This window comes from Hevea brasiliensis, chromosome 14 (assembly GCF_030052815.1).
Source record: "Hevea brasiliensis isolate MT/VB/25A 57/8 chromosome 14, ASM3005281v1, whole genome shotgun sequence".
In the NCBI taxonomy this organism is placed as follows: Eukaryota; Viridiplantae; Streptophyta; class Magnoliopsida; order Malpighiales; family Euphorbiaceae; genus Hevea; species Hevea brasiliensis.
In genome coordinates, this window is record NC_079506.1 from 11,609,270 (window position 1) to 11,619,691 (window position 10,422).

A 10,422-nucleotide genomic window follows, 5' to 3' on the forward strand; every position below is an offset into this window, starting at 1 on the left:
TCCTTATGGTATGGGCTAAATTTTTTGTGAAGGGATCTATGGGTTTTGGTGAGTGAAAGCTTGGGAAATCATGCTTTAAGCTTGATAACAATGGTGGGGAGGGAGAGACCAAGGGAGACGGCAAGGAGAGAGAGAGAAGAGGAAGAAGAAGATGGTTGGTGGGGGGTTTTGTCTCTTCTGGTTATTTATATATATATATATATTTATGTGTACTTTATTGTTTTTAAATTTCATAAATCTATTTCTTTCTTTTCTTTTCTTTCCTTTTCTTTTCTTTTCTTTTCTTTTCTTCTTCTTTCTCTTCTCATTTTTCAAATTTAAATTCATAAAATTAATTTATGTTAATTATTCTATTTCCAAATTTTAATTTGACATTTAAGTCAAAATTCACCTCTAGGGGTGAAATGACCAAAATGCCTTTCATGGTGCTCATCGGATTATTTTTATTTTTTATACAATTAATAAATTTTCTAAATTTTATTTTATTTCTCAAAATTTTTCCTATATTTTTTTTTAATATTTATTTCATTAATTTATGCCTCCTCACTATAGTTTAGGTGTAGTTCCAGACATTTTGACTGTCCAAACAGATATGAGTCGTCGGAACAGTAAATTGTACGGACTACCTATGGTGAGGGCGTTACATAAACGTTGCCTTCCACATTAAGTATGGAATTCAAATTTATGAGGACTTTGTTTGCAGCTTTGTCTATTTACTTTGCCGACAAAATGCTAGCCGTTCCTTTAACTGTTCATTAGGAATTAATATGTTCCTTCCGAGAAGAAGAATATGGTAGCTGTTTCCACTCATCTTCATTATTTTGTCACTTGTCATGGCCGGCTTCTACAGTGATTCCCAAGTCTTCCTTGACAGCAGTCTCCAGAGAAGGAAATTTGTTAGAGCCCCTAGGACCAGAAGTTAGTTCATTTGAGGTTTCAAAATCACTGTTTTTATAGAATCTGTCTCCAGATTTATTTCTATCGTTTCCATTCCATATCCTTCCGTTCTGTCTATAGTTCATAGGACAATTATGCGGGAATGGACCATGTTTTTGGATAGAAAAAGGAGGCAAATTTCCTACAGGATGGTATCCTTTCGGGAGACCTGCTGAGAAATCAGAACCCAATGCAGACACCTGTAACAAAAAAAGTTAAATCAGCAAAAACACTCAAAACTGAAGACTAGTGATGACCAACAAGCACAACAAACTTCAAAATCAATTCTTTTGGGAAAGTTTAAAGATATAGACATAAAAGTAAGAATATTTCATACCTTGTTTAAAGGTCTGATTGCTTGTGTATTTGTAGACTTAGAGGATTTGCCAGCAGTATTGTCATTAGACTTCATAGAGTTAAAACCACTGGACTTGGCAAAAGTTGAAGCTGATCCATATTTTCCATTTTGAGAACCAGTATTGCCATTTGAGACATCACTAAAATATGCTGAATCCCGTGAATAGCAAGGCATGGCTTCTGATCCATAGAAAACAGGATGTGGAAGGTATCCAGGTGAAGAAAAATATGCTTGTTGACCAACACTTTGCCCATCTACCCCAACCACTGCCCCAGAAGCATATGGATTATAGCCAGGTAAATAATAGACTAGTGATCCATTGTCTGATTGCATCCCTGATGTGATCAACCGATACACTAGTATCAATTATCAACAAGACACAATTATACAAAACTACCCTTATCAGCCAAGCAGAACGAGACATAGTTTTGCCTAATTTTTGCAAATAGAAATGAAAGTATACATCAGAAGAACATACCATATGAGATCCATCTGCTTGAAAATAACCATGATCATCCATTTGTGTGAAGGATCCATTATACTCTGCAACAAAGAGTAAGTTTAAGAAATAATATACCATAAATTAATCTAATTCTCAAATTATAAACTTCAGAGCTGCAAATCAAACTGAAAAAAAAAATCTTTAATTGAAGCAAAGTAAAGTAACTTAATATTTTCAAAATTATCATGCTTGAAGACGTGCTAAAGTATTATCTTTTCATTTTTCAAATGATTGCACCATTAGCCTAAAAAATGATTCCGACTATATGGAAGTCAACTAAGAAATATGAGTACTTAATCACAAGGCCGATTAACATCATCCTATGCAATACATTGAGGAGTATATTACCAGACATCTCAAGTCTCAACTTTGCTGAAAACCTATTATATGAGTACTTTTAACTAAGATTATGGCATTCCATTTAATTGACTTTATCACAACTCCAAAAGATTATATATAAGAAGAATATATAACCGTCTCAATATCCCACCTGGGTAGTAATAATTGTAACTACTAGTTGGTGGATTGTAAATACCAAGGTCTCCAACAGACTCTTGGTCAGTCTCCCCTTTGATACCAGAATTACCATCTACTTCACCTTTGGTATTAGAAGTAGCATCCCGTGAAAAGCAACTGAATGATGTTGAGCCACATGGTAATCCATCTTTTCCAGAAGCCTGAAACAAAGACATACAAAGGAAAATAAGATAATAAATAAGATAATCTTGTTCTACGAAGCATTAAGTAAGTTTGTTGTTAAAATAACCATCTAATATTGTTCTACTAAGCATTAAGTTTGTTGTTAAAATAACCATCTACCATGCACAGAATAAATTTGTGCAATGTGGATGCCTAGAGATACACATACAGAGCCACAAAAATCTAAGATCCAAAAAAATTAAATAAAACACTAGCAATCCTTTTAAACAAGAAGAATGGATCTCATGGTACTCACACAAATAGATCATATTCTTGAACTTATGTTATAATGACCAAAAACATATTTCCTTGACCTTTTAGTGTTTATAATTCTCAGTAATCCAATGCATACCATACACCAAACCGCAAAGTGAAAGTTGGCACAACTACAAGAAAGATAGGAATCCACAATAAATTAAAACCAAGCCTTTTCACCTTCATAACGCCATTTTTCCAAGCAATTATCCACAAGGAAGAAAACAAAAGCAACATAGATTAATATGACATACCACATCACGCCCAGCCAATTTCCTAATGGACTCCGACTTCAATCCTGTAGGAACAGATTCAGCTGCATTATATAGTTAAGAATACAATACTTATTCAATTAGCCAACCAATCATGGAGTTGCCAACAATATCTACACCATTAAACAGTCAATACAGAATTTTTCTTTTTTTTTTTTTTTCCACAGGACAAAGCCAATACGCAATTTTAGCAGCAAGAGGAAGGAATGAAAGGGGCGAAAGGGGCATAAATCAAACAAGCCAAACAATTTACTTTCCATAAAATCAAAATCTTGATCATCCTCGATAATTATTACCCATCTTCAATATAAAATGAACAACCCACATTTTTTTTTCCCATTTTCAGTTAAAAAAAAGTTAACACAAATGAAATTAAAAAACAGAACCCATAATAGCTTTATATTTTAAAAGTTGGGGGGGGTGGGGGGGGGGGGGGGGGTGTGTGGGTTTGGGGGGGGGGGGGAAGGAGGGGGAAGAAGAGGAGGAGGGGGCAAGGGGAAAAGAAACCCAATAAGAGAGGATACGTTTCTCAAGTTCTGTTCCAGCGGCAATCGTCGATCGATAAAAGCCCAAGTTAACACCTGCAAACAGAGAGACAAAATAAATAGCAAAAGTGTTAGTCAAAGTCAAAGCACCAGTACTTTTATACCAAAAGTCTTACGATTTAGCATTGTATTTTGATGGGTGAAATTAATTTTTTTGAATAAAAATATTATTTTAAATATTATTAAAAATAATTTTAAAAAATTATTTTATTATTTTTATATTTTTATAATTAAAATAAATTTAATTTAATTTTTAATTATTTTTTAATATTTTATAATTAATATATTTTAAAAATAACTTTTTTAATAATAATTTTAGTAGCAACATCAACCCAACCTAATTCAACCCCTATCTATAAAACAAAATATTTATTCTTATAAAAATTGAATTTTATTGTTTTCCTTTTTATAATAAAATTAAAAAAAAAAATCTCATCTTCAAAAGCAAAAACGTTGGTTGCACGCTATCCAGTGTCCACCAGGCACACGTTCGCAACTTACACAAAACGAGAAAAAAAGAGATTCAGATTCCTCTTATTATTAAATAATTAATTAATGGAAATCATAAAATTCTATTTTATTATTATCTTTTGATAGTTTTTTTTTTTCTTTTGAGATAAAAATCAAACAGAAAATGGAATTTTGAATATAAATTATAAAAAAAAAAATCCCTGGAGAGAAAAATCAAATGCAAATTCTCAACTTTAAAAAAAAAAAAAAAAGAGATATTTTTGAGTAAAAGTGGGAAATTCAATATATATCTTACAAAAAACAAACAACTTTCAAAGATTTTTCGTTTTTAAAGAGGAGAGGGGGGGGGGAGGGAAATCTGCTTGGTTGGAGAGAAATCGTGAGAAAATGAAATTTCATGACTTCAAGTCCGCATAAATAGAATATCAATTTGCAAAATGGAACTTTAAAAAAGAAGTCACCGAATCAAACTACTCATAGAGAGCAAAAAAACTAAAACTTTTCATTTCCTTTAATACGCATACGCTACAGAGGAAGCAATAGAGGACTAAAAACGAAGAAAAATGAGAAATCGGAAGCGGACCTAGAAGCGATGGATTGAGGCCGATACGAAACCGAGAGACCGGATCTGATGTGTCCAGAAAACCGCTTTTCAGTAGAGTAGAAAAGCGGTTTTCCAGAGAAGGAAATAAGAAGAAGCAGTGAAAGTAAGGTCGAGAAGGAGAAGAGGGAAACAAAAGGGTCTAATTATGGAAGGATCAGACAGGTCAGATGAGTTCCTGGTTTGAGAAGAGGAAATAGTGACCGTTGGATGTAGGTTTTAAAGACAAAAAGGGTGGGAAAGCGCCAATATTTTGGGAGTGCGTCTAGTTTTGTGCTAACCTTGCTAGGAAATTAAATTCTCTTTGTTGTTTGTTTTTTTTCCCCTCTCTTTTCCAACATGTTTAATAATGAAATATAATTAGTTTTAAAAAATAACGAAATAAAATTAAAAAAAAATTATATTTTATGGGTATATTTTGGCTAGTTACTGATTCAAATCAGATTGATTTTGAGTTGAAACCGGTAATTCAAGATTTAATTTTGATTTGATTCTAATTTTAGTTTCAAGTTCGAAAATATTTTAATTCACATTACTCCTTATAAAATTATTTTTTTTTTAATTTGATTTCAATAAGATTAAAATTATCTATTCAAACCATCAATTTCAATTTTATAATAAGAGAAAAAAAAATTAAAACCCATCACTATAAATTATAATCAGCTTGATTCTAATTCAAACTCTTAAATTATTAATTTGAGCCAATTTCATATTTCAATTTCGATAAAATTCAAGATTTGTCTAGGTAAGTTCAATGTTATTTTGTTATTGATTTGAAAAAAAAAATTAGATATTAATTTGATTGGTTAAAGATATAATTAAAAATGCACAAAATATATAAATTATAATTTACATTAATTATATATCATTTATAATGGTAAGGCTATATTTATATATTTTATGATATATTAAAAGTTGTTTTTTTAATATAATTCATTAATTAAAATGTCTATGGTTTAAAAAGATAATGTAAATATAATCATTAATATTTTTATATAAATAAGAAAGTATTTATATGTAATGAATTTCTAGTATGAAATATTAATTAATTGTTGAGAAAATAGTTCATACCTACACGAGGGATGCTCCATGTGATTTTACTTCATATTATTTTGAAATTTGATGATATGCGTCTGTATTTTATTCATTTTAATTTTTAGTTTATATTTTATTTTTTTAATTATTTATATATACATAATTGTGACAACATATTATTAATTATATAAGATATAATTAATATTTATTTAATAATATACCGACTAAATCTCAGTGGAAGTAAGGAATAGATTTAGTAGGGGGGCAATGGGGCACTGCTCTCAAATTTCCTTTTAAAAGATAATTTTGTATAAAATTTTAACATTATCCTATATTAAAAGGTATTAATTTACCCTAAATTCAAAGATGTCACTTAATTTCTTTTATTAAATAATTTTCTCCTATTCCATTAAAGTTTGGATTATTCTATTAATTGAAATAAACTTATTAGTTTTCTTAGGAAAATTAAATTTATTAATTGAATGCATATAGAAGTGAAAATACATATTTATATGTTTATATATAATCCCCATTAATAAGAATTTTTAAATTTATCATTGATTTGATTTCAGTTGAATATTAAATTTTTTAATTTTTATCCTTTACCAATTAAATAAGCGGACAAATTTAAAAAACATGCTTTGAGCAATTTAAAGCTAACCTTTTACTTTTCAAAAGTTGAGAATTTTCAGCTTTTAGGCTACGTTTATTTCATAAAAAATATTTTCATATTTAAGTAAATTGTAAATTAATTAATAGAAAATATTTTTTTATCAAAAAAAAATTAAGTCAATTTTAAAGAAAATGACTTATTTTTTAAAAGAATAAGTCATTTTTCATTTTTTAAACTTTGAATATCTTATTAAAATGTAAGCACACTTATACATACATGAAATAAATAAATATTATTAATTTAATATTACAATCAAATAATAAAAAATATTTTTTATGAAAAATATTTTCTTTATATAAGTCATTTTTCGTAAATCAAACGGAGTCTTAATGATAATTTATTTTTTAAATTATAAATTTAAAAAATTGGGGATGGAAAATACCAACGTCAGCTTGTACATTCGATTGAAAGTTGCCAAACACCAAATTTTGACTGTTGGACGGATTAACCATTAATCTCCAAAGAGCAAAAGCTCAACCTAGCAGCCACTTAGCCCCGAATTGCTAACTTAGAGTTTTTCATGCATAAATTAGGAATGGCTTTTGCCAATTTACATGATTATTAGTAATTTTAATTTATACATATTTTTTTATTTTAATAATTTTTTATTAATTATTTTATATTTTTTTATTATTTATATATAGATTAATTTTTTATTTTTTAAACTTTTTAATAAAAATTTCAAATATTAATTAAAGATATGGAATCATTTGAAATTAGTTCAATCATATGGTTATTTTCATATTTTTAATATTATAATATATTTTTTAATATTTTAAAAGAATATATAGAATATAATACTATATTTTCATATTAAAAAGCATAATATATTTAAATATTATTTTTATTTATTAATATTAATATTATTCTTAAAAACAATTTTTTTTAAAGAAAAATAAAAGAGAATTAATATGATAGAGAATATCATGCAGTAATATTATGAACAAGAATATCACATATCAGCTCCTTGGAAACATCTATTTTAATATATGAATTCAATGTTTAATTAATAAAATACCCCATCCTGTGCTAAAGACAATCGAGCATTCAATGCTCTCAAAGCCATCATGGACTTCCTGCTTAGGGCGTCAGCCACTATATTTGCTTTCCCAGGATGGTAGTCGATCACACAGTCATAGTCTTTAAGGAATTGAATTCATCTCCTCTGTCTCAAATTAAGTTCCTTCTGAGTTGGCAAGTACTTTAGACTCTTGTGATCAGTGTAGATCTAACACTTCTTACCATATAGGTAATGCCTCCATATCTTCAATGCAAATATTATTGCCGCCAATTCCAGATAATGAGTTGGGTAGTTCTTTTCATGTGGCCTTAGCTGTCTAGAAGCATAGGCAACTACTTTCCCTTCCTGCATCAGAACACACCCAAGCCCATTGTGAGAGGCATCACTATAGATCACATAGTCTTTCTCTAACTCTGGCTATGTCAACACTGGAGCTTCTGTAAGCATAGCCTTCAAATTATTTGGTCTGATTTTGACCTTGGTTTGAACTTAATAACCATTAATCAATGAAATTAAATAATTTATATATATATAATTACATATAATTCATAAATTCCCCATAAAAATAAATCAACTCAAAAATCAATAAAACTATTCAGTTTAGCTTAGTTTAATCAATTTTTCTCTTCAAAATCGAACTGAACCGAAATAACTGAAAGTTTTATAATATAAAACCGAACCGAACTGAATTATTTTAAAAACTGAACCGAATTACCAAATTAAGACAATTTGGTTCGGTGTATTCAGTTTGAATCGAATAATGCTCACCCCCTACCTCAAATCCCTCCCCTTCTTTGATTAAGCTTTATAGTGTTATTTTCTTTCACCTGGAATCAGAAAACCCAACGGAACGTGAGGAAGAGCCATTGCTATCCCTCACCAAATTAGAATTTTTTTGGTACTGTAGAAAATTTGACCCTCCTCCACCTCTTTGGTATGCCAAATGACCACTTCAACTCTTAGTTTCAGTAAGAAATCGAAGAAGAGAAGATTGAAGGATTTGAGACCCGGAGCTTCTTGCCATTGATTTAGTAAATCAGCATTTACATTTAGATGCGGAAGGGCTGCAATAAAGGTCACCGGAACCTTAACTTTCTTTCTCCATCTCTAAATAATTGATTTTGATATTGATGAGTGGAGGACACGCACAGCAGTGCCAAGTAACTGCTCATAAGCCATTTATGAAATTCTGATTTATTTGATTTCATTTGTTTAAATCATCTTAGATTCTAAATTGATGTTGGCTATGCTAGTTATTTCTTATTCCTTGGATGACACTGTATTGGGTTTGGTTAATTAAGGTTAATGAGTATATCCTAACATGTTATTGCCAATTGAATATTCTACTCTTAACGCCAAAATAGGTAAACTTGCTTTAGGAAAAAAAAAAAACATTATCATCAAGATGACAAATTTCAAGACTTGCATGGGACCTTAAATTATAAAAGCAAGTGCCGTTAAAGTGAGCACTTCTTTGTTTAACCTTGGGTAAACGACCATAGAGTATATTCCAGACTACTCTGAATTCTATCTGTTGCAAAGCTTTTTCATGATCTTTTGAAAGGGCTTGTTTAAAACCAATGCTCTATTGTCCTGTAGAAAAGTTACCGATGTTTATATTGAAGTAGCAAGAAACAAGTTGAATGAATAAATAAGGGTAGAGAGCCATTATTTCATCAGATATTCTCCTGTTGTTTTTGCTATATTGTTAAGTATTATTGTGAAGCATCCTAATAAGTGTCACATAAATTGAAATTTTAAGAATGGTCTGTTTTTAATTGAAAGAAACAAAATGAATGAGAACAAAACACATTATAATTGTCATTCTATAAATCATGACTACATGATATTTTTCATTACGTATTTAGAGGTGTATAGTTACATTACATTTGGCTGTGTACATTATATTCACAGTAGAGATTATTATCATGACAGGTTTCTTTGAATGATCTTCTATTAGTATTCAGTTTCTACTCCTACCAAAGTAGCTCTATATGCTTGATTGGGAGTTTTGGAGTCCATCCACTCTTTATACTTGTATTTTTTTTTTCATTGTGGCTGTTAAATATAAATAAATTTTTATAAACTTGCTGGTGCTGCCATTTATTGATTAAAGTTACTGGTTTATTATAATGTTACAACTGGAATTGAAATTATAGATGATTGTGATATAGTTATATTTGATTATGTGGATGATTTAGTTTGGACTCTAAATAATTGTTAAGTTGAAATGGAAATGGTCTAATGAAGTTTTTAACTTTATTTCAATTCACATCCACATTTATGAAATTTGAAATTATGATTGAAAGGAGAGGAAATATAATAGTGGAAGTTTGAACCGGATATTATTACAAATGTAATTGTTGATATTTATGATATCTAGAGAGTCATGTTTTCTTAAAGTTTTTTGAAGGAAAGATAGGTTCGAATTGATATTGCAGTGCTGTCAAAATTTTTTTTTATTAGTTATGGTTCTATTTTAATCATGTAAGAGCTACGTAGACCTGATCCTCCACAGGAGGTACGTAGACAGCTTTCGGGTGCAGTCCAAAATAAGTATCAACAACTTGTGTATTATACTCTATATATATATATATATATATATATATATATATATATATATATATATATATATATATATATATTTTTTTTTTTTTTTTTTTTTTTTTTTTTGGTTATATGTACAATCTGTGACTAGCAATATGTTTGGTGGTGAATTTTGATCTTTCACTAGTTAATACCAAAAATAAAATTTGTTAGTAACCTTAATAGAGGTTGATTTACTTTAGTGCAATTGATTATTTGATGAATCTATATCCTATTGAAGGTCTTTATGTTTAGTTTGAGAATTTTCAAAGGGAAACTGTTAGTTGCGTACAATTTTTTTTTTGCCATGTCTTGGTTAGAGGAGACGGGTGTGACACCATTAGCTCTTAATGTTTTGGGATCTCATTTTTTTGATATGACGATAGAAGAATGGAAAAGTGAATTGGAAAAATTAAAAGGTGAATCTCTTAAGAAAATTCAAGATTTTCTTAAGACAAATTATGATGG

General features: G+C 29.3%; 1 protein-coding gene across 1 annotated transcript; it reads right to left on the reverse strand.

The window, feature by feature from the left end:
- Positions 1 to 824: 824 nt before the first annotated feature.
- Positions 825 to 8,235, reverse strand: LOC131172732 (uncharacterized). The gene is made up of 7 exons (XM_058134251.1): positions 8,196 to 8,235; positions 3,547 to 3,603; positions 3,005 to 3,066; positions 2,287 to 2,473; positions 1,769 to 1,837; positions 1,274 to 1,650; positions 825 to 1,136 (listed from the first exon to the last, which is right to left on the reverse strand). The coding sequence occupies exons 1-7, from the start codon at positions 8,233 to 8,235 to the stop codon at positions 825 to 827; spliced, it is 1,104 nt and encodes a 367-aa protein (XP_057990234.1).
- Positions 8,236 to 10,422: the final 2,187 nt, after the last annotated feature.

What these genes read in the sequence shown, in the direction of transcription:
- LOC131172732 (XM_058134251.1), bottom strand. Translation starts at nt 8,235, where the DNA reads ATGGCTCTTCCTCACGTTCCGTTGGGTTTTCTGATTCCAG. An exon ending in TTACAATTATTACTACCCAG is followed by an intron (nt 1,838 to 2,286) that starts GTGGGATATTGA and finishes TCTTTGTTGCAG; the next exon opens with AGTATAATGGATCCTTCACA. An exon ending in AGATGGATCTCATATGGTAT is followed by an intron (nt 1,651 to 1,768) that starts GTTCTTCTGATG and finishes AATTGATACTAG; the next exon opens with TGTATCGGTTGATCACATCA.